Source organism: Pseudovirgaria hyperparasitica, assembly GCF_010093815.1.
Source record: "Pseudovirgaria hyperparasitica strain CBS 121739 unplaced genomic scaffold EJ05scaffold_17, whole genome shotgun sequence".
Classification (NCBI taxonomy): domain Eukaryota; kingdom Fungi; phylum Ascomycota; class Dothideomycetes; order Acrospermales; family Acrospermaceae; genus Pseudovirgaria; species Pseudovirgaria hyperparasitica.
Window position 1 is genome coordinate 752839 of NW_022985565.1, and position 21043 is coordinate 773881.

General features: G+C 49.7%; 12 protein-coding genes across 12 annotated transcripts; 4 read left to right on the forward strand and 8 right to left on the reverse strand.

Moving 5' to 3' along the window:
- Window positions 1-421: 421 nt before the first annotated feature.
- Window positions 422-2123, forward strand: EJ05DRAFT_494608 (histidyl-tRNA synthetase; the record flags this gene model as incomplete). Its single annotated transcript, XM_033746206.1, has 4 exons — window positions 422-482; window positions 536-623; window positions 675-1128; window positions 1176-2123. 4 exons carry the CDS (start codon window positions 422-424, stop codon window positions 2121-2123), a joined length of 1551 nt encoding a protein of 516 aa, XP_033596754.1.
- Window positions 2124-2272: 149 nt separating this feature from the next.
- EJ05DRAFT_541385 (DUF1907-domain-containing protein) lies at window positions 2273-3274 on the reverse strand (the record flags this gene model as incomplete). The annotated part of the gene is made up of 1 exon (XM_033749661.1): window positions 2273-3274. One exon carries the CDS (start codon window positions 3272-3274, stop codon window positions 2273-2275), a length of 1002 nt encoding a protein of 333 aa, XP_033596755.1.
- Window positions 3275-3493: 219 nt separating this feature from the next.
- EJ05DRAFT_514304 (uncharacterized protein) lies at window positions 3494-5058 on the reverse strand (the record flags this gene model as incomplete). Its single annotated transcript, XM_033748517.1, has 2 exons — window positions 3494-3786; window positions 3839-5058. The coding sequence occupies 2 exons, from the start codon at window positions 5056-5058 to the stop codon at window positions 3603-3605; spliced, it is 1404 nt and encodes a 467-aa protein (XP_033596756.1). The 3' UTR covers window positions 3494-3602.
- Window positions 5059-5674: 616 nt separating this feature from the next.
- EJ05DRAFT_443943 (uncharacterized protein) lies at window positions 5675-7362 on the reverse strand (the record flags this gene model as incomplete). The annotated part of the gene is made up of 3 exons (XM_033742102.1): window positions 5675-6603; window positions 6666-7034; window positions 7065-7362. Coding segments are annotated over 3 exons (1596 nt in total), but the record flags the coding sequence as incomplete, so codon positions are not given.
- Window positions 7363-7728: 366 nt separating this feature from the next.
- EJ05DRAFT_479826 (uncharacterized protein) lies at window positions 7729-8260 on the reverse strand. Its single transcript, XM_033744747.1, has one exon. The coding sequence runs from the start codon at window positions 8208-8210 to the stop codon at window positions 7932-7934; it is 279 nt and encodes a 92-aa protein (XP_033596758.1). The 5' UTR covers window positions 8211-8260; the 3' UTR covers window positions 7729-7931.
- A 675-nt stretch (window positions 8261-8935) lies between these two features.
- Window positions 8936-9106, reverse strand: EJ05DRAFT_430306 (uncharacterized protein; the record flags this gene model as incomplete). Its single annotated transcript, XM_033741547.1, has 1 exon — window positions 8936-9106. A coding segment is annotated over one exon (171 nt), but the record flags the coding sequence as incomplete, so codon positions are not given.
- Window positions 9107-9381: 275 nt separating this feature from the next.
- Window positions 9382-11068, reverse strand: EJ05DRAFT_155684 (uncharacterized protein). Its single transcript, XM_033739366.1, has 4 exons — window positions 10872-11068; window positions 10379-10765; window positions 10180-10332; window positions 9382-10127 (listed from the first exon to the last, which is right to left on the reverse strand). Exons 2-4 carry the CDS (start codon window positions 10724-10726, stop codon window positions 9453-9455), a joined length of 1176 nt encoding a protein of 391 aa, XP_033596760.1. The 5' UTR covers window positions 10727-10765; window positions 10872-11068; the 3' UTR covers window positions 9382-9452.
- On the forward strand, window positions 10769-12210 carry EJ05DRAFT_155693 (SET domain-containing protein). The gene is made up of 2 exons (XM_033739367.1): window positions 10769-11030; window positions 11103-12210. The coding sequence occupies exons 1-2, from the start codon at window positions 10911-10913 to the stop codon at window positions 12108-12110; spliced, it is 1128 nt and encodes a 375-aa protein (XP_033596761.1). The 5' UTR covers window positions 10769-10910; the 3' UTR covers window positions 12111-12210.
- Window positions 12211-12310: 100 nt separating this feature from the next.
- Window positions 12311-15451, reverse strand: EJ05DRAFT_521061 (uncharacterized protein; the record flags this gene model as incomplete). Its single annotated transcript, XM_033748757.1, has 5 exons — window positions 14902-15451; window positions 14799-14849; window positions 13292-14707; window positions 13120-13245; window positions 12311-13063 (listed from the first exon to the last, which is right to left on the reverse strand). The coding sequence occupies exons 1-5, from the start codon at window positions 14953-14955 to the stop codon at window positions 12311-12313; spliced, it is 2400 nt and encodes a 799-aa protein (XP_033596762.1). The 5' UTR covers window positions 14956-15451.
- A 223-nt stretch (window positions 15452-15674) lies between these two features.
- EJ05DRAFT_469412 (oxidoreductase-like protein) lies at window positions 15675-17435 on the forward strand. The gene is made up of 2 exons (XM_033742907.1): window positions 15675-16501; window positions 16553-17435. Exons 1-2 carry the CDS (start codon window positions 15895-15897, stop codon window positions 16975-16977), a joined length of 1032 nt encoding a protein of 343 aa, XP_033596763.1. The 5' UTR covers window positions 15675-15894; the 3' UTR covers window positions 16978-17435.
- A 280-nt stretch (window positions 17436-17715) lies between these two features.
- On the reverse strand, window positions 17716-18731 carry EJ05DRAFT_504405 (ribonuclease P/MRP 30kDa subunit; the record flags this gene model as incomplete). The annotated part of the gene is made up of 3 exons (XM_033747565.1): window positions 17716-18498; window positions 18547-18605; window positions 18656-18731. The coding sequence occupies 3 exons, from the start codon at window positions 18729-18731 to the stop codon at window positions 17716-17718; spliced, it is 918 nt and encodes a 305-aa protein (XP_033596764.1).
- Window positions 18732-18961: 230 nt separating this feature from the next.
- On the forward strand, window positions 18962-20742 carry EJ05DRAFT_514311 (putative casein kinase). Its single transcript, XM_033748518.1, has 4 exons — window positions 18962-19064; window positions 19121-19270; window positions 19324-20204; window positions 20255-20742. Exons 2-4 carry the CDS (start codon window positions 19156-19158, stop codon window positions 20351-20353), a joined length of 1095 nt encoding a protein of 364 aa, XP_033596765.1. The 5' UTR covers window positions 18962-19064; window positions 19121-19155; the 3' UTR covers window positions 20354-20742.
- The last annotated feature ends 301 nt before the right edge of the window (window positions 20743-21043 follow it).

Consider the following 21043-nt stretch of genomic DNA (forward strand, 5'->3'; position numbering starts at 1 on the left):
TAATATGTGACACAGGCATCAGCGGATGAGGTTGTAGTTGCAAGTTGATGTTATTCATCCGATAGGTTGATGTTTACTAACTCCGGCGCCCGTAGCGTGGTCGGATTATGGCGTACCGAAAGTCCCAAAAGGGTGCAAAACTCACACTGCTTGACGCCTGACGTCGTCAGGCATAATTCGTGTTCGTCATTCATCGCTGGAAGCTTTCAAAACATTGTGACTCACCAGCTTCACCCCAAAGCCGCATATTTGTATGCGCGTCCTCTCTCTCTCTCGCGCCCGACTCTTCCAGTCAGGGCCAACAAGCTACCTGCGCTCCACATCATTCTGCTGGCACCTACCCCACTACCGCCGGCCGTACTCCACAAACAACGAGAGATCACACAAAACTACCGTGAGCGGCGATAACGGTGAAGACATCATGGGCAAGAAAGAGGCAAAGCAGAGCTTCGTGCTCAAGACCCCCAAGGGCACCAAAGACTGTATGTCCTCTATCGCATGCGTATTCGCGTGACAATTCGGCTGATTTGCACAGGGGAGGGCCTGGATATGGTCATTCGCGACAAAATATTTTCCACGATAACTCAAGTATTCAAGCGTCACGGAGCTGTGACAATTGACACGTACGTGTGACTCATTTGGTGTTCTGAAGGCTCATAATAACACCATGCTAGTCCTGTCTTCGAACTCAAGGACATCCTCGCTGGCAAATATGGCGAGGATAGCAAACTCATTTACGACCTCGCAGATCAAGGTGGTGAAATCTGCTCACTACGCTACGACCTCACCGTTCCGTTCGCACGATGGCTCGCGCAGAACTCGTCTGTACAAAGCATTAAGCGCTACCACATCGCCAAGGTCTACAGAAGAGATCAACCTGCCATGAGCAAGGGCCGTATGCGAGAGTTTTACCAGTGCGATTTCGATATCGCCGGAGTCTACGACCCTATGATTCCCGACGCCGAAATCCTCCGAATCACAAGCGAGATCTTCGAGGCTCTGGGATGGGGAGGGAATTACACAATCAAGATAAACCACCGCAAGATTTTGGATGGTATATTCCAGGTCTGTGGAGTACCACAAGATAAGATCCGAATGATCAGTAGTGCTGTAGACAAGCTGGACAAGGTGAGAGAAACTGGTCTCTGAAAGTGGCAAGACACTGACCTTGACAGTCTCCTTGGGATGTGGTCCGAAAAGAAATGACAGAGGAAAAGGGCCTAGACGGCGAGATAGCAGACAAAATCGGCGAATACGTTAAGCTGAAGGGGACCCGCGACGTCCTGGACAAGCTCAACAGCATAGAGGCTCTCCAGGCCAATGAATCGGCAAAGCAAGGGTTGGCCGACATGACCCTGTTATTCTCCTACCTAGAAACATTTGGTGTGTTGGATAACATATCACTGGACATGAGCTTGGCGCGTGGCCTGGATTACTACACAGGTGTGATCTACGAAGTCGTCACCGAGGGCTCTGCGCCACCTGCTGCTAGCAACGTAGAAGGCCAGAAGGTACAAGAGACTGGCAGAAAGGAGAAGAAGGAGAAGAAACCAGCGGAAGACGACGACGATCGATCGAACGATCCTACCATTGGCGTAGGAAGTGTGGCAGCCGGTGGACGCTATGACGAACTCGTTGGCATGTTCAGTGGTAAAGGTCAAATACCCTGTGTCGGTATCTCGTTTGGCGTAGATAGAATCTTCAGCATCACAAAAGCGCGTATGGAGAGCGAGAAAGCTCAGCAGCTACGGAGGACGGAGGTCGATGCGTATGTCATGGCTTTTGGCGGAAAGGGGTTCACTGGCCTCCTACCTGAGCGTATGGAGGTCGCTAAATCGCTTTGGGACGCCGATATCAAGGCCGAGTTTCTGTGGAAGGTCAAGCCTAAGCTACCCGCTCAGTTCAAAGCTGCCGAGCAGAGTGGTATCCCGTATGGCATCATTCTTGGTGAAGATGAGCTGAAGGCAGGGAAGGTCAGCATTAAAGAGATGGGTCTGCCCGAAGGTCACCCGGAAAAGAATGGTGTGCTTGTGGACAAGGCCAACCTGATCCCTGAGATGAAGCAGCGACTGAAGCAGTATGAGGAGAAGCTGGCGTCACAACTATCCGGAGTCAGCATATAGGAGCACCTAGGTATACAAAAAGTGCAAGCGATTCTGACAACTCGATGTATTTACATAGATGGTTTCATACAAAATACCCGATTACAATTCAATTCATCTAGAGGCGTCGTCCTGCCATCTCCGTCTCTTACATCCAACTACTACTACTACTATGACACAGGCCTATCAACCCGCGTGATCCTCTCCGCAACATTCAGCCACGCCTCATACTCGACCTCCTCCCCCTCCACATCCCCATGGTAATGACCCCCCTCGCCATGCTCCGAAAAGCAATGCGTATGCTCCATCCTCAAGCCCAACCCAGCAGCATCAACACTATGCAACGTCACCAGCCCAACCAACGGCGGCCCCATCTCAAAAAACCTCAACCACCCCTCCACCGCCCCTCGATCCTCCAGCGCCGTCTCGCTGAAATCCGGCATCACATGCACCCTCACCCGCCCCCCTTTCACAAGCATCACCCCGCCCAGCGATACCTGCTGCCCGGCCCCGAAACGTCGGGCTAGTCCTTGCCGGACACATTCTGTGAAACTCGCCGTTGTGCCGTGTCGTGTGCCGCTTGCGCTGATGTGTAGTACTTCGCCGGTCGTGCCCTCGCTGCCGTATAGATTTGCCATTAGTCCGCAGGTGTGTGTGTCTAGTGGGCCGCATATACATGCGCCATCGGGTCCGACGCGCGCATACCGTGTGCGGTTTACAACGACCTTTTCGCCGTTTCCCGTGCCTTGCCCTTCCCCTTTTCCTTTCCAATCGGCGTCCGGCGTGGTGGTCGTGGTGGTATACCACGCCATATTCGGCATAAGCTCACTATTCACCCCCAGCTCCCCAAACGGCCCAGCAGCAGCGCCCAGAATCAGGCCTTGCGAGTCAGGCAAGCCCATAAGCGCAGCCATTTGAGGTAGAGAGTAAATCTTGACGCGATTCGGGAGCGGCGCGAGGTGGGCCTGGCCGCCTATGTCGGCGATGCAGGGCGAGCCGCTGAGGCCGGCGGCGGCGAGGGAGTAAGGGGGCAGGCGGAGGTCTGGGGGCGAGGCGATGGAGATGTGGTGGGTGGTGTAGTTTTGTGCGAGGGCTTGGCTGATAGGGTGGAGGAGGGTGGGGAGTGGGGTTTTGGGGAGGGGGTGCTGGGTTGTTGGGTATGAGGTGGACATTGCGAGGGTTTGTGTATGTGTGTGTTGGGGGGTCCTGGTGTGGTGTTTTGGTGTGATCAGGAGGGAGGGAAGGATATGTGGAATTGAGGGAGGTGGGAGAACACTCATGGCGAGCGCTGTGTAGGGATGGATGTATGACGTGAGTAGCGGGGTAGCTTCTTTCTTTTTGGTCGATTACTGTAGATGTGATTGATGGTGATTTACTCGACTCGGTCCTCGTGGTATCAATTATTTAGTAAGCGTTACGAGTGAAGTAAGAGTCGAGAATTTGATCTTTCGTGTAGAGCTGAGATCTTGTTGTTGTTGTTGTTGTTCAGACTGATATGAGTCATGGGTTTCCTCCTCCTTGCTGCTCTTCTTCCTCTTCCTCTTCCTCCTCTGTATAGTAAGAGAATGGCCCAACAGGACCGTTCTCCTCGTGGTCACAGCCACTCCAGATGCCAAAAATTGGGCCTGTTCTGATGCCACCAGGCTGGACGCCTTCGAGCTGCCATTGATCCAGGCCAGAATAGCTATGCTCTTTGTTACTAAATGTCACTCTGGCGTGCTACAGGAAGTGCTTACCGAATGATGAACCTCCATCGTACCTCTTTTCCTCCAGGCACCAGTGATACACACCCTCGTATGCCAGCACCATGTGTATGCATCAGCCCCTGACTTTGGGATGATCCCGAAAAGTATATTGTGGGGAGATCTTCACAAACAGGTAGCCTCGTTTTCAGGGCCTGGTCGTCCTTTATGCGGTCGTCTCGATGGAGACAGAGCCGACTTAGAAGCCCAGAAGCCTCATCGAACTCGCCAAGCGAGATTGAGACACCTCGGGCACGCTCAAAATTGAAGAGCGCAAGATCGGCATAGTCCAAGAAGGCGTACGTGCCCATCCAGACATCGCGTTCGTAGGATATGCCTGCCCAGTCGGTTTCTGGATCGCACGGGTACTTGGTAGCTGGCTTTTCGAACGGGCAGACTTGGAAATTATCCGCTTGCATGTGTACGGCCTGAGCCATCAAGCTGGAGACAGCCTCGACCACGTGCCAGTTCACGCTGCCGTCGGGATGGAAAGGGCCATAGTCACAGTCAGGGCTAAACTTGCTCCAATCATATACCAGCTCTCTCGCTGACGACTTGGCTCCTGGCCTTTCCTGTGTTCTCTCACTTTCGGTGATTCCATGATATATATGAATCTGGCTCGCACACTCAGGCACTCTACGTTTGCTTGTTCTAGACCGCGTCATCGGGCCCCCGGAATGATCCTCGAAGGGCAGTGCAGAATCCCGATCAATCGTGAAATCGTTGAGGAAAAAGCTTGCCTTTGGCACTTGAAATATGTCTTCCAGGAACTCCAGGTTCCTGTCATAGGGATGTGGGCAGTAATCATTGAAGTACTTGTGATTGTGCCGCCCCGTCTCTAGAATGTCGAGGAGGGCGTGCATAACGTCCTCAAAACGATCTCTCTTCAATTCTATCGTCACGTCGTCGTCAAGTATGATTCGTCTTGCTTCAAGTCGACGCTCCAGTTCGCCATACCAGTCCCATTCCTCCTCGCGCTGCTTATTATTGGCCCTTGCTGTAGGCGTCAATCCTTGCCAAGCCCTTTGCGGATTCTCAAAGACGTTCAAGAATACCCTGCGCCACAGTGATTTGTTGCCTCGATCGAGGTGTCCTCGCGCCTGTTTACATGAGAGGCCAAAGTTTGAAATCTCCCCAGGCGATAGGTACGTCAAAATCTCGTGTATTAGCTCTGCCGGAAGCTCCAGCACTGACGATCTGCCTGGTTCCGTCATCAAATTTTTGGAACAGGGATGGATGTCACAGATCTTATCTCATTCAGAATTCCGGGATGTGCCTATTCATCAAATCCAAGAGGTGCCCCATGTGGATGAAGGTGTATGACGATGATTAATATTTACGGACGTTGATCCGAGTTGCACACTGGACCGAGCGTCCGGCCCGGACTTACCGGCTCTAATACACTTTACGGTCGGCACATGATATATGTTTAGGAGATGTGCAAATTATATAAGCTTCCATAAGATCATTAAAAATGATTAATAGAGTTAGATTATATAATATAGAGAGATAGATATATAAAATCTTTTTGATACTAGGCTATTTTAGTAATATATTATATAAGGGTAGAAGTCTAAGCTTATTTTAGTACTAAATAATTACCTTTATTTTTATTATACTCTACTATCTCTTAATCTTATATTTCTTGCAAAAACCTTCCCTAGCCTTTACTGTTACTTAGTAACAACCTATCGCGAAAAGACCACATAGCCCACTAAGTAAGAACTACGTCTAAGCGTTTAAGAAGCGTTACCTAGAGACTTCGTTAAGGAGGCTTAGAGCGCTAGTTTAGAATCGTTATAAGAAAAATCACTACGCAAAGACAGTTGCCTACGGACTGCCAACCTCACCAAATGGCCAGAGGGCCCTTGCCCGCTCTACACTAGCACCCGACTCCTTGATGCTCTCAGTCCATTCATTGAACAACCTCGTATTTTCTTCTTTTGCAGAAACCCATTTATCAGCAGGAACCCATCCATCCGAGTCTGCCTCCAGAACACGTTTAAGAAACAATTTCAGGTGTTGCGCGGTTTCAAAGTCTTCATACTGCTTCTTGTGTTCGGCTAGCTCATTTGGCGTTGGTTCGTACGGACAACGACCGGTAAGCCCAAGGGCAGTCCAATGCTGTGAGAGATCAATAAGTTCTTGTCGCAAAGCGGCAGCGCTATTCTTCCAGGACGCGTCGCAGTATTGGAACGGCCTGAGCAAAGTTTGATCCATGACCCTCGCGTCGTGGAGTTTTCGCACATAGCCCCGCAGCACAATTTCAAAAGTCTTCCTGCACGTCAAGACGTCCTTCTCTCTTCTTTTTCTTGCCATGTCTTCTGCATTGTCCACTATTACTTCTTCCTGAAATATTGTTTGAGATAATTTGCCTTCTGAAGGAATTAAATTTTTCAAAATTGCTATGTCGGCAGTAGCATCCTCGACTAGATCAGGTGTATCGTTTGCATAGATGAATGTTGGTTCTATACTGGTGGATTGCCAGTCGATAATTGCGGTAACGCATGACGGATCTTTCTCGGAGACGTAGATGTTTCGCTTGTGGATGTCGGGGTGAAATAATGATGGACCAGCTACATGTTGTATAATGGGGCTCTGAGTCAATTCCTGAATGACTCTGCTGGTAATGTCCAACAGACGGCGGTGCTCCTGGACAGAGCCGCGATACGAGAGCTCTGTTCGGTGTTCACCGTTGTTCGGTAAGCGTGAAAATCCAGCGTCGATTAAGCCAGAACAGTATGACGCGGCATCGCTCCCTGCAATGTTCAGTGCTTTGCTGGCCTCGTCTCGTGCGTGTGAGAAGAAATGAGCGACTTACAGGGTCCCTGGTTGGGCGCTCTTTCACCATAAAATCTAGATTCTCCAGCGTTGCAGTCCCAGTACTTTGCACCGCAATGTGGCCCTATGCAGTAGCCTTCCACAAAATCAAACTTCGACTCTGGATCGATAGGCGCGTTAGCAAAGTACAGACTTCCATATTGCGGAAATTGAAGCTTTGCCATTTCGTTTATCATGAAAGCTACATTCTTAACGCACAACATGTGTTGATGTGGAGTCATTGAAGGCCATGCCTTGTGTAGCTGAACTCCGCGAGCTTGCTCCATGATGATATACTCGGTGCCGATGGAGGTGTCATCGTCGGACCAGTCAAGGACTTTGGGGACAGGTATCTTCGTGGATGATCGTACTAGGAGCCGTCAACTGGGGGAGCCATGACAGCATTTGTTTGCCATACTATAAGTCATAGTCGCCACTTCGGAATTTGTGGTCAGTCGTCGTGGATCAGCAATACGATAGGGCACCCGTGCGACAACGCGAGCTCCATTATCCAAGGTCATGAGGAAAGCTCTATTAAAGCCTCCCTCTCTCTTCTCATATTGGACTACTTTTGTCGCGCCAGGACATACGTTCACAGCTTTTGCGCAGAGTGCAGCAAAGTCGAATCTCACGCAACGCGCTTCGCGGTGCAGCTTGTCATTGTTGAGCCAGCGGCCAGAAGTGTAAAGGTAGGGATCAGTCACTAAAGGCTGTATCAGGTCGTGTCAAGGTTCCAAAGGATGCGCCTTTACGATGGGATTGTTCGTATGCACACGGAGCAGCCGGACGCAAAGCTTTGCTTGCGTTTGCTACTGTCTCAGCTAGTGTGGGCTTGCTGTCAAGTACAAGCCGTCGTACTTGCCTGAGCATGGCAGCATAACAAGTGTAATGAAGAGGAGAGACATAAGTATTGAGGAGTTCTGTTGTTACTTCAAAGAGAAGAAAGCAAATGTCGGAGTGGCGTTCAGCCACAGCAGCACAGCCTCAACAGCGTGCATCCTCCAGAAGACTGCTGAGTAATTACACTCCTCTCACATCTACCCGAATATCTGTCTTGGCACGTTACAGACGAATGGCCATGGTATGTATATAGGAGGAGCGAAAAGAAGACCTCGTCCTCGGCACTACATATGCGCGAGATGCGTGCTGCTCGTGGAGAAATGCTCCAGAGCTTGACGGACGGCTCGCAAAGAGTCTGTGTATAGACGCGCCAGAAGAAACCTAAAGCTCATATTACATACTGCAGAGCAAAGACAGACGAGACTCCTCACATGCCGTCTACTGCCCTCGATACCTTGTCTTCGATCTCGTTCTGCAGGTCGTTATTGCGTTGCACACACTTGGCTAGATACTCTGTCCGGCCAGCCACAAACCGTCGAACGTCGAGCTCGGTCGCACGAACTTCGAGTGTAGGCAATCCGGCAAATTGGCTTTGAATGTCCGCGATAAATCGTGAAGTAAACATCAGGCGGGTATCCGATTTCACCTGTAGAGGTCTTGAAGTGTTGCTACAAGTTGTTCTCGAGAGCGCTCTTGGGTGGGTCATCCATCTATCGCATCAACAACAATAAATACAGTTGTGAACTCTGCTTAGACGAGCTGAAGAGTCTGGAGTATCTCTGCTGATGACGGCCTTGTTTTCTTTGCCGCGTGACGGCTGTAGAGTTCTTTTAAAGGGCTCGCGCTTTCTGCGCGGCTTTGTACAAGCTGCTTTATGATAGCTAACTCCTGTTCCATTATATCTATAAAAGAATAGATTTCATGTTATAGTAAAGATGTTCCTCCTACTCTAGTTCAGCATAGTGCCATGATGTATGAAACGATAAGACACATTAGCTCGCACTCTTCAGGGGAATGACGGTGAACAAAACTCTTTGGACTGATCTCTAATGTTGACAAGAACTCATAACCCTAGTATCAGCCACTCCTTCCCTTACTTTCACCAAACCGTCTTGCTCTCGACGCTGCCCATTCTGCCCGCTCAGACCTTGCTTCCGTTAGCTTGTCAACAAAATAAGCCGAGATTTTCATTTCAAAGAGCCGGTCCTTTAGACCTTTGAGAAAGAACGTATCACCTGTACCAGGACTAACGGCATATAGTGTATTCGGATTAGGTGTGTGCGTTTTGGCCCCTCTGCTTACGAGGAGGTGGTGTATTTTGACATACCCCATCACATCTGCGATGTGATAAGGGGTGAAGCCATTAATCAGCTTGGCTTCGACATTCGCTCCACTCTCTAGCAGCACTCACACAACTTCGTATTCGTTCTGAAAAACTGCAATGTGGAGTGCTGTAGCTCCGTCATGAGTCCGCAAATCAACCTCAGCGTCATGCTGTATGAGAGTGTAAGCAGCTTCAAGACTGCCACAGTCGGCTGCGAGCATCAGCGCAGTTCTGCCGAAGAAGTCTCTCTGTTTAACATCCATCCCTTTTCTCACAACATCGCTCAGTCTTGCGACGTGAACCGTGAACTGCTGCCCATTGAAGGAGACCTCTATGTTGGAAGTCCGTTGCGTTTGGATCAGCACCATGCTCAATCAACATGTCGACTATACCGAAGTTTCCTGCCTGTGCAGCGCGGAAAATTGGCGAATAGCGCTCTGTCTCGAACTTGCATCCGGCATTCTTCTCCAGTAACAACTTGACAACCCAAGGCCCTTTTGGTTTCAAGCGCATAGAACTAGACGGGCTGAACACAACGTCCTCAAGACCATGTTTAGTTTCTGACCTGCCCACCCAACGTCGTTCGTTGAACAGTGTTTTATGTCCTGCGGTGCGACTGCCTATTCACAGACCCTCGATTCGATTTTTCAGTGCGATTACAAGCTCCGAAGAGTCGAGGATCTCGCCATCTAGGGATTCGATGCAAACATCTTTAACCCTGAGCTCGCTCAGGCCCTGTATGCACGGATCGGAAAGGAAGTCTGCAATGTCTCTGTTGTCGAGGATCTCCGCTTCCATCCGGAGGACCAAGTGCTTCAACCGCTTGCATGCTTTCAGCAACATTATACAATTAGACGTATGTATGAATGGAAGCCGTAAATGGTGTACTTCGGCGGATTCAGGCTGGTCCTTCCACAAAGCAGCCAACGAGATGCGGGATTCCAACGGGAAAGATAAGGACTCGACGTTATCCCGGCCAATGTCGCCAATAGCCGTCAAAAACATCACTAGGTCGTCCATATCCTCGACGTGAAACGTTGTTTTGCGATACACATGAGGTAATACTTCGCGACGTAGAGACTTGTTGACTCTCAATAGGGCCATGTCACTCCACATTGGAAAGAAGAATCCACTAGGATCAGCGATGCCTCTGGTGAACGTCCCCTTAATGTCATCCGTACAGTTGGTTACCGTTCGAGACTCGGGGTCATCACAAACGAAACCGTATATAATGTCTCTAATCTCAGTGGGGAGTTTACAGAGTGTCGGTGGCGGATTGTCAGACCCCGGACGCGTCATCTAGGTAAAAAAGGCTCAGTACTGACCAAAACGATGAAGAGAGAAACCGCACCTGAGCAACTCTGCGCATCTCGTCTACCTCGCTTTGAGAGCAAAGTAGTCTAATGTTCATGCCAAATGTGAAAAGAATATTTACTTCGTACCGGTAGTATCCCAAGGAGTCGAAAGGGGCTACCTCTATGGCATGCGAACCAGCCATAGTAAGCTAAATTTTGTCAGCCGAGTACTGGCAATGCCTGATCATTGCTGACTTCTGTTTGGGGTTCCTTCACTCCATTGCATTCTGTAGAAACTATGGATGGCGTTGCGTGATGAGAAATGTACAAGTGCTCTTCGTACTCTCGATTGATTCTATCAGATCCATCATCAAATTGCATAAGATCAGAATAAAACCTCTCGTTGGCAAAGCTCGGCTTGCTAAACGAGGCTGAACTGTATCCAAGCGCACCCTCCATTACTTCAGGCTTCGGGAAGCCTTGTCTCTTCGCCATTATAAAATATGTATACAGCGAGACTGACGTCGGAAAACAAACCAATATTCTAGAGAAATGGCCAAAGATGAGATATAAATAGTTGATCATAACATGATGGAGACACATGTACTCATAAAAATTGGAACAATGTTTCAGTGATTCAATCTTGGCATCAAGTAGTTAGCGTCGTCGGATAAGCCAGGACCCGCCAATCAAATTGGGTGATCTGTGTGAGACCACAAAATTGTTTGCATAAGTAACAAAGGCATACCTCACAACTCTATGTTCATTGTCCTCTCTGAAAGTGTCCATGGACAAACATAGTTCCTTCTTTGCTCGTGCAAAAGACCAAGGACTCGTATGGGATGGAATCGCTTTCGCCCCTATTGCTGGACTCGGTAACGGTGTCAAAGCAACCCGGCCACTGAAGGTAACTTGCCTATCATCATGCAGTTGCTCATGTATTCTTGTACCGGGGACTTGCTGAATTGATTTTTATCAGACTGGAGATGTGGTATTAACGGTCCCGGCGTCGACCTTCCGTACACTTTCAACATTATCACCTCGAGTAGTCGAAGCTCTCCCCGATCATATGTCACTGCACGGCCGTCTAGCTGCCGATCTCTCCCTCGACAATACCCCTGAATTCGCACAATGGAGTGCCTTGTTTCCCAGTATATCCGACCTTGAAACAGCCCTTCCCTTCTTCTGGCCCAAAGCCATTCAGGAGCTGCTCCCAGCACCAGCCAAGGCCTCCTTGGAAGCGCAGACAAAGCGCCTCAACAGAGACAAAACACAAGTCGTTCGTGAGCTGCCGGATATACCACCGTCTACCTTCACGTACTACTGGATGGTAGTCAACTCCCGCTCCTTCTACCTCCCCACGCCCGAGATGCAAGCCCTGGACTTCATAGACCGCCTTGTGCTCATGCCAGTTGCCGACCTGTTCAACCACGCCGATGCCGGCTGCCGCACGACCTTTTCGCCCGATGGCTACCAGTTCGCCGCTGATCGGGATTACGCCGAGGGCGAGGAAGTCAAGATTTGCTATGGAGACCACACGAACGATTTTCTCTTGGTCGAGTACGGCTTTGTGCAACGGTTCAGTCGGTGGGATAAGGTGTTTCTAGACGACGTCATCCTACCGAAGCTTGATGTACACCGCAAGACGGTATTGAACCGCCGGAAGCTGCTTGGTAGTTACGAGATCGGACCAGAGATGCTTGGGTGCCCCCGGACACAAGCGGTGCTGCGACTATTGTTCTGTGGGAGAGGACAATGGGAGAAATTCGTAAGGGGAAACAGCGATGGTAAGGAGAGCCAGGCCGACGCTAATGCGTTGCTGGAGACTCTTTTGGCCGAGTATGAGGAGCTTGTGAATCAGCGTATCGAAACGATCGCAGGGGTTCATGATGGCTTAGAGGCTCAAAGACGTGTTCTCATGGATAGATGGAAACAGATCGAATTGGTTGTGTCACTCACTAGAGAAGCGCTAAGGGCGAAGATATAGCCCATGTATACTCAACCTGCCCTTGCATTCATCAGGATTTGGAAGACCCTACTCGTACTTAACTGCTCATGACCGTTAGCGTATTACTGTCACAGATGGTAATACTGCGATCCTCCAGCAAAGTATTCATTTTGGACAACCACGCCTCCAACGCCACGCCATAAGAACATCACATTTATTTTAATCTATACGCCCAATCCTCATACCACCCCAGTTTTCCCAACCAGAATCCCAGTTGGCTCCGCGTCCCGACCTCCCAGCTTCACCGTCACGGCGCTCTGCAACCCTATGGTTTCGAAGTTGATGGAATGTCCGTTGATCATATAAGGCGCATTCTGCTCGCCAGCGTCAGCAGGAGGAGCGCCCGTTGGCGAGGGGGCTTTCTCGCTTGTCGCAGGCGACATGACCGAGGGCTTGGATTCCATGGCGGGCTCCTTGACTGCTGAGGGAGTCTCTTTGGCAGACTCCACCATGATTGAAGAGGGTGTTTCCAGTGCCATGGATGGGCTCTTGACAGAGGACTCGACGACTGCTGAAGGTGTATAGACAGCCGAGTCCGCTGGGGTAGACAGCGTATGCATCATCATAGGTATACTGGACTTCATCATGGTCTCGTGAACCATCGGTGGCACAAGAGAAGACCCGACAGACACCACCGGCATAGAAGAATTTACAAACATATACGGTGCCGACGAAGGCGGACTATGCACAGTGAGCAGCGTCGAAGCTGGTGGCGGGGGCAGCATTTGCGAATAGTGGCTCGCGATGACAGGGGGTACGGGCGCTGGGTATGCGAATTGGCCGGGTGGACACATGCACTTGCAGTCACAAGAGTTGTGCATTGCTTGGGTTGGGACAGGGACTGGAGCGTATGCGACGGTGGATTCGGCGTTCACGATTGCGGCGGAGGAAGGAGCGAGTTCGAAGGATAATGGGGGACCGGACTGAAGATTCTGTGATTGTTAGTGTGATTTTGATTGAGTATTTTCGATTGAGGATGTGCACTTACTGCCGTGGCTTCGGGTGCGCCGGCCTCAGTGACAGTCACGACGTGAGTGATTGACTGGGTTGAGACGTAAGGGGAGCCCTCTTGCGTGACAGTCACTTGCAGTTCCTCAACGGAGGTTACCAAGACCTAAAAGTGTCAGAGAGCGGGTTTTCGTAGGTACGTTCATGCCTACAGTGTGTTCCATCACAATGGTTTGTTGGACAGTGTGCTCCATCAGTTGTGTGGAGACAAGTTGCTCAGTCTGAACAACTTCAATGGTCTCAGTGGCCTGGTCTTCCACTGTAACGGTATGTTGCTGAACCTCCGTCTGGATAACTTTGACAATTTCCGTGGCTTGGTCCTCGACCGTGACAGTCTGTTGTTGAAGATCAGTCACAATTTGCTGTTGAACCTCGGTCTGAACGAGAGTATGTTGCTGCACATCTGTAACTTTGATAGTCTGCTGTTGAACCTCAGTCTGTACTACATGCACTATCTCTGTCGCTTGGTCCTCAACGGTGATTGTATGTTGCTGGACTTCAGTTTGCACGACCTGGATGGTCTCGGTCGCTTGATCTTCGACCGTAATGGTATGCTGCTGTAGTTCAGTTTGTACAATCACTTCAGTCGCTTGGTCCTCGACGGTAATGGTTTGCTGCTGGATATCGGTGACCGTCTGCTGTTGAATTGAGATCTCAGTCTGAATGACATGGACTGTCTGCTGTTCAACATCCGTAACCTCAACTGTTTGCTGCTGCACTTCGGTCTGTACAACATGGATAGTCTCCTGCTGAAGCTCTGTTTCGACGGCGGTCACGGTCTGCTGTTGAACCTCGGTGGCCACGATGGTCTCTTGCTGAGTTTTGACATCGGTCTGAATTTGAACTTCTACCTGCAGCTCAGTTGAGACTTGGAGCTCGGTCTGGACGTGTACTTCTGTCTTGACATCGGTTTCAACGGAGAGCTGAATCTCTGTCTGTTTTTGAATTTCAGTCTTGACCTCAGTTTGCTTCTGAACTTCGGTCTGGACCTCGGTCTGGACTTGCAACTCGGTTTGCACCTGTGTCTGCACTTGCAGCTCAGTCTGAACAATCGTCTTCTCGATGAATTCAGGAACCTTCTCCGTTTGCACGTGGATTTTAGTCTCCAGGATAGTTTCAGGGATGATCTCAGTTTTATGGATAATCTGAGGGGGCGCGGTTTCCACAACTGTCTGGTGCATGACTTCGGTCTGGACGATGGTTTGCGGGACGACCTGGGTTTCCACCACGTGTTGGACTTGAGTCTCGACTACGTGCATTACTTCAGTCTGTACGATGGTTTCCGGCACTAGCTGCGTCTCGACGATGTGTTGGATCTGAGTTTCGACGACATGTTGCAGTTCGGTTTGGACGATGGTCTCTGGGACCATTTGTGTCTCGACCATGTGTTGCACTTGTGTCTCAACCATATGCTGGACTTTTGTCTCAACTACATGTTGGATCTCGGTCTGAATGACGGTCTCGTGTATCGTCTCTGGAGGAGATTGCTCAGTGACGGTATCATGCACTACCTCGGTGACATAGTAATAGACAGGGGGAGGCGGCGGTGGTGGAGGGTGGTAATATTCCTGTGATGGTTAGTGGAATCCAATTTGTCTCCAAGATTAGATCAACACACTGCCTATTGTTAGTGAAAGAGCACAATGTATAGTCAATTACAAGACGCGTACCAGGTGGAGATGCATAGTCATCAGTAGGTGCAGCAAGAGTCTGTCAAGCTGTTAGTATGGTCCCCTACGTGAGAAGCACTGCGTGTACAGACCAATGGAAGAGCAATGAGAAGCGCAACGGCGCCGCTTGGGAGTATAGACTTCATTATGGCTAAGAATTTTCGAGACGGCAACGAATAGAAGAAACAGTTAAATTAATATATCAGACCAGCTGCAAATGAATGAAAGCGAAGGTCGGCTGGCCGAATATTAGATTGCTTTGATGGTAAAGCTCAAAGGTCAAAGGAAAGCAAAGAACGAGCGAGAGGCATGTGAGATGCAAACCCAAACACTATAGGAGTGTAGCGGAGTACCAGACGATAAATACAAGACTGTAGGCGAAGATGTGCAGGCTTCAAGGGCAAAGTAGCCCCAGTCTCAGCCATCTCGGTGAGTGATTACAGAGGATTGTTTGCCGTGTATACGCGGGCCATGGTCATAATGGCAAAAGGTACAAATTCATGGGAGATCATGAGAGACACATGTCGCATTACTCTGGCACCTATACAATCTTAGCGACGTGCGACATAGACACGGTCTCAGACAGGTCTGATCTGGGGCCTCGCTGGTGTTGTGAGACGGCCAAGGTGTGAATAGCAAGGCCTTGTTACAGGACGCGTTTCGGCTGATGCCCACCCGAACGATGGCTTGGAGTCTTTTTGGATTGGCCCCTTCAGCTTTGCCAGGACGAAATAAGATGCATATTCCTAATATTCGCGACTGTTATGATGTCTCTAATGTGTTGACGTCGGAAATCCAACATTAGTGGCCATCCACGTGTTGGCATTGGATAGGGAGCGATACAGCCGATTGCTAGCGACCATCGGGGCCGTTTCCACGATCGATGTCGTCATGATGGCGCCGTCATCGTTCCTACAACTCATCGGCCTTTGCGGGCGCAGAACTCACCGCAGTGACCTCACGACTTTCGCTGATACACTTGTAAAGATACTATTTGAAGCCCGTAGAGCAGCTCCCCTGTCTTCAAACGCGCATTTTCAAAGACCTGACTGTAAGGCACAATAATTCTTAATCTGGTAATCAACATGGCGACCCCTGTCCACGTCCTCGATGACTACTATCTGGCCATCACACTTCTCATCACCGTCGCATACCAACTCATTGGCTTCTCCATTGCATTTAGCCTCAAATTCGACAAGCTCACTGATTTCATGGGCGGGACGAATTTCGTCATCCTCGCAATCATCACCCTTGCCTTTAGCGGCGTCCACCACGCGCGCAACATAGTATGCTCGCTCTTCATCATGCTCTGGGGCGCGCGCCTCTCCGGCTTTCTACTCTTCCGCATTCTCAAGACGGGCAAAGACGACCGTTTCGATGATAAGCGCGACAAATTCTTCCCGTTTCTCGGCTTCTGGATCTTCCAAATGTTGTGGGTGTGGACGGTCAGCCTGCCCGTGACGATTTTGAATTCGCCAAAGGTTACGCAGTACGCACAACCCGACTTTGGCACGGGGAGGGATATTGCGGGTGTGGTGTTTTGGGCCGTGGGCATGCTGTTGGAGAATACGGCGGATGTGCAGAAGTATCGGTTCCGGAGTAAGCACCAGGGTGATGGGTCGGTGTGCGATGTTGGCGTGTTCAGCTGGTCGAGACATCCAAATTACTTCGGCGAGATGCTGATTCAGTTTGGTATGTCGAATCTCATGGGAACTCCATGTTTGCTTTACTGACCATCCGTAGGTATTTTCATGATCGCCGTATCGCCCGCAGCGATCGGCTACGTGCATGGCGGCGCCTACAAAGCCCTCTACGCGTCCATTCTCGGTCCATTTTTCTTGACCCTTCTACTCATGTTTGTATCCGGCCTAACACTCCAAGAGCGTCCTGGAGCCAAGAAGCGATACGAGAAAGGCAACAACTGGGAGGCCTATGCACGATGGCTTCACCGAACCAGCATTCTGATTCCTTTTCCGCCGCAATTTTACGCACCAATGCCCGTCTTTCTGAAGCGCACCATTTTCCTCGAATTTCCAATTTATGTTTTTGATCCCGCCAAACATGCCGACTCGAGCAAGACACAGTCAAACGCGGAAAATGGCAGTGTGCGGCAGAATGATAATGCTGATGGGGCGAGGCCGAGTGATGAGCGAGGTCTCCGAGCTTGATCGGTCGAAATGCGAGCACTTCGATTGTCACACGTTCGATAGTCAATAGGATTTGCGCGAGGTATAGATTTGACGTTTGTGTTTCTATTTTTATTCAGCGACGGTGTTTCAGGTCTCACTCGGGAATTCGACTTGTCACGAGATATCCGTGTACTATTATTATTACGGAAGGATTATACCAGCTATGCTCTGCCAGCAATGAACTTCGCGCAAACAACATTATTGATTTGGTTGATAACACGGCATATAGCTCACCATGTAAGTCATGGATCAACAGTCTAGTCATTCGACGGCTGTCCTTGGATCTAATATACCACGACGCCTGATGTTCTTGTGCGCGAGACGGAGGCTTTGGCCAAAACCATATCGGAGTCGACAAGAAGCCAACGATTTCTAAACTTGTGTAAATGCCATCCAGCGAAGGCCGCCAGTTGCCTATGGAGTCTGTTTGATTTGGTTCATACTCGGCTCTTTCCACTTATTTTTCAAGGGGTTCTTGAAGCGTGCGCGACAGACTACGTCCTCGATGAGATCGGACCGGCACTGATGTGGTTGGCGCCCTTTCGTAGAAGCTGCGTCTAATATTTCTCTGTACCCCCTACTCGGCATTGATTCATGGGTCTTCAGATACGCCACTCCACGCTCACACGCGTTTGACGATGACGCATGTGATATCGAATCAGGAACATGGCAGCATCGGCACCATACGTTGTTTTTTATGGACCCCAGATGCGAATTTCAAGAGTCGGCTTCTCCTTCCTGACGTTCTGGCTGGATCGGCATCGCTTCCAATCGAGCTTGCTTCTCACGTCGTTTCTTTTCACGTTTTGAGATCGGATTATCTGTACTTCCAGAATCTGCATCAACTTTTCGCTTGTTGTTCTGCTGCTGTTTCGAACCTTTCGAGACCAATGGCAAAGTAGTCTGCGGTTTTGGCCTCTCCCCTCCATAAACCACATTCACGGCACCACGATAGCTGTTCCGTTTCAGTTGAGCAAAAGCTACAAGATTTCTGGACTCAGTAGATAGGGCTTCTTTGCCTCTTTCTTGACTCAAGCCCCAAACAGTGGTAAGGTTTATGACGTCCCACGGAGCCCGACAGCCTAGCGCATTAGTCGCGCCACTGCTAATGATGATACCTCTGCCTCTTGTCGCGCGTATAAGCTGGATTACATTGCTAATGACGTTCCTTCGTGCAAGACTGTCCTTCGCAAGGATGCTTGGTCCGTAACAAATCTCAATGCGCGCTCCTCGCTCTATGGCTTGGGATAGCATTTTGAATTTGAAATAGTACGACAGTCGCTGTGTCATGTCGATCGACACGATATCGCAGTCAGCGCTTTCACAAGCCTGTTTTAGCGTCTTTTCATCCGTAGGCCTAAGGGCAAGGATATCGTAATTGGCACTCAGTGTGCTTATGCGGTGATTTTGTGAGGGGTCATGTAGCGTGAGTGTACAACGGCGCAAGATACGCATCGATGGTGGTACAGGAAAGTCGGGCGTCTGGGGTATGGGACAGGTCTAGTTGAGTCAGAAAATGACTGACGCGCGGTGAAGTAGGATACCAACTAGATCACCAGGAAGCTTGCCAGAAAGCGTGTGATTGAGAGCAACGACATTATATCCTACTTCACATAATTAGAATTTTGGCCCATGATTTTTCAAAGCATCCCCTCACATTCGTCGAGAAAAGCAATTGTACGTTGTAGCTCGCGGTCCTGTGCGGCCCAGGGTACATTGAGATCGTAGAACATCTTGTGCAGCTCTTATCGTGACTTTGTCACTGTGGCAATACTAATATTGGCATTTTGGCAAGTGGAATAGAAAAGTGACCCGAACAGTGAAACCACGAGTTGTATATCGTAGCTTTAGGGCGGTGGTTGACATCTACCCGCGCGCCTGCCCGGCGCCGGTAGCCTGGTAGTTTAGTCATCACTTAGCGCGCAAATCGGTCTGTAGGGGTACCGGCGAAAGCATCCATCCCACTTCACTTCATTGCTGCGTTCTGTGCTGTCTGGCCCGTAATCCCCAACAGTCTGGCGATTGTGGTCGTCTAAAGTCATATACAGACGAGCATCTCTCTATCGGTAGGTCATCCATCCATCAGATATCTAGCGAATGCCACAACTGACACACTGAACAGCATCAACGGCAGCCCTTACGCGGCGATTGCCTAGGATGGCGCGTGTCTATGCGGATGTCAACGCAAACATGCCGCGGTCCTATTGGGACTACGATAGCGTCAATATCTCATGGGGTGTGCTTGAAAACTACGAAGTCGTGCGCAAGATCGGTATGTTGTCGTCTCTCACATGCGTCCGACGCGGGGCTGATTCGAGATCACAGGGCGGGGCAAGTACTCGGAGGTCTTCGAAGGCATCAATGTGGTGAACTACCAGAAATGCGTGATCAAAGTGTTGAAGCCTGTCAAGAAGAAGAAGATAAAGCGAGAGATCAAGATATTGCAGAATCTCTCTGGTGGACCAAACATAGTCGCACTCCTCGACGTAGTGCGCGACAATCAAGTCAGCCCTCAATCTCCTTGTATTTCTGTATCGCCTGCATATTGTCATTTTTATCCGCATCAGAGATTTAACGATTGGACCGAACAGAGCAAAACGCCGTCCTTGATATTCGAATACGTCAACAACACCGACTTCCGCGCCCTCTACCCCAAATTTGTGGACTATGATGTGCGATATTACATCTTCGAGCTGCTCAAAGCTTTAGACTACTGTCACTCCAAGGGAATAATGCACAGGGACGTCAAACCACATAACGTCATGATTGATCACGAAAAAAGAAAGCTGCGCCTGATCGATTGGGGTCTAGCTGAGTTCTACCATGCCGGGACGGAGTACAACGTTCGTGTTGCGTCAAGATATTTCAAGGGCCCGGAGCTATTGGTTGACTTCCAAGAATACGATTATTCGCTAGATATGTGGTCCTTAGGAGCCATGTTTGCCTCGATGATATTCCGAAAAGAACCATTCTTCCACGGTAACAGCAACTCTGACCAGCTGGTAAAGATTGCAAAGGTGCTTGGCACAGAGGATCTTTTTGATTATCTTGACAAGTATGATATCGAGCTCGACGCTCAGTATGATGATATCCTCGGAAGATTTCCAAAGAAGAGCTGGCATTCGTTCATCAATGCAGACAATCAGAGATTCGTCAGCAATGACGCTATCGACTTTCTAGACAAGCTCTTAAGATATGATCACCAGGTCTGTACAAACATGTTCTGCTGAGAAGATGATGACTGACCACGTTTCAGGAACGTCTGACTGCCGAGGAAGCAATGGCACACCCGTATTTCAGTCCCGTCAAGCAGAATGCAGCCCAGTCGCAAAACCATACTGTTGCGTCTTCATGAATTTGATTCACATCATTACCGCAACTATTGTCGAGACGTCACAAGTTGCAGTCAGGCCGACGAAATTTAGTGCTTTTTGCCACGGTATCGCCAATAGCGGTCAGCCTGGAAGCGCTCGAACGTGTGGTGGACGTCCTGACAGCATTCACATTGATTGCCTGTGGAATACGGGCACATTATATTTGGGCGAAGAGGAATCATTAGCGATCTCATCAATGGGAATAGCCGCGTTTGTGATCGCATTGGACTACGACAGCTTGTCATGGATAGACGATCTTCAACCTGTACATTGTACATAGTAATACCCACCGTCCAATAGACGGACCATCGGAAAGCCCACTCGCAGCTCTTGCTCTCTCTGCTTGTTTGCTGAGAATGACTGATACCACGTGAAATGACTCTTCTAGTTTATGACTGACTAGAACGACAATGAATGACTCTTTTAGTTCATGACTGTAACCATCTAGATGTGAAGGCAGTTTCTGCTATGTATGACCCTTGGACTGCCGACCGGGAGGGCTCCAGTCGTACTAGCGTGCTTATGTAAGGGCAAAGCTCTCGGTCTGAGTGACTCAATTGGCGGGGGTTATGTTAGTTATAAGCAGAGAGCTCCTCTATATATTTTAATGATTTCGCGCCTGCTATTTGCGCGTACATTAAGAACTCCACGGTCATCAATCTATTTTGGCA

Excerpts from the sequence above, each read along its gene's own strand:
- EJ05DRAFT_479826 (XM_033744747.1), bottom strand. The coding sequence starts at position 8,210 with ATGACCCACCCAAGAGCGCTCTCGAGAACAACTTGTAGCAACACTTCA.
- EJ05DRAFT_155684 (XM_033739366.1), bottom strand. The coding sequence starts at position 10,726 with ATGTGTCTCCATCATGTTATGATCAACTATTTATATCTCATCTTTGGC. Across the intron at positions 10,333-10,378 it reads TGAAGGAACCCCAAACAGAA|CTTACTATGGCTGGTTCGCA; the intron begins GTCAGCAATGAT and ends GACAAAATTTAG. Across the intron at positions 10,128-10,179 it reads AGATGCGCAGAGTTGCTCAG|ATGACGCGTCCGGGGTCTGA; the intron begins GTGCGGTTTCTC and ends TTTTTTACCTAG.
- EJ05DRAFT_155693 (XM_033739367.1), top strand. The coding sequence starts at position 10,911 with ATGGACAAACATAGTTCCTTCTTTGCTCGTGCAAAAGACCAAGGACTC. Across the intron at positions 11,031-11,102 it reads AAGCAACCCGGCCACTGAAG|ACTGGAGATGTGGTATTAAC; the intron begins GTAACTTGCCTA and ends GATTTTTATCAG.
- EJ05DRAFT_469412 (XM_033742907.1), top strand. The coding sequence starts at position 15,895 with ATGGCGACCCCTGTCCACGTCCTCGATGACTACTATCTGGCCATCACA. Across the intron at positions 16,502-16,552 it reads CGAGATGCTGATTCAGTTTG|GTATTTTCATGATCGCCGTA; the intron begins GTATGTCGAATC and ends GACCATCCGTAG.
- EJ05DRAFT_514311 (XM_033748518.1), top strand. The coding sequence starts at position 19,156 with ATGGCGCGTGTCTATGCGGATGTCAACGCAAACATGCCGCGGTCCTAT. Across the intron at positions 19,271-19,323 it reads CGAAGTCGTGCGCAAGATCG|GGCGGGGCAAGTACTCGGAG; the intron begins GTATGTTGTCGT and ends TCGAGATCACAG. Across the intron at positions 20,205-20,254 it reads TCTTAAGATATGATCACCAG|GAACGTCTGACTGCCGAGGA; the intron begins GTCTGTACAAAC and ends ACCACGTTTCAG.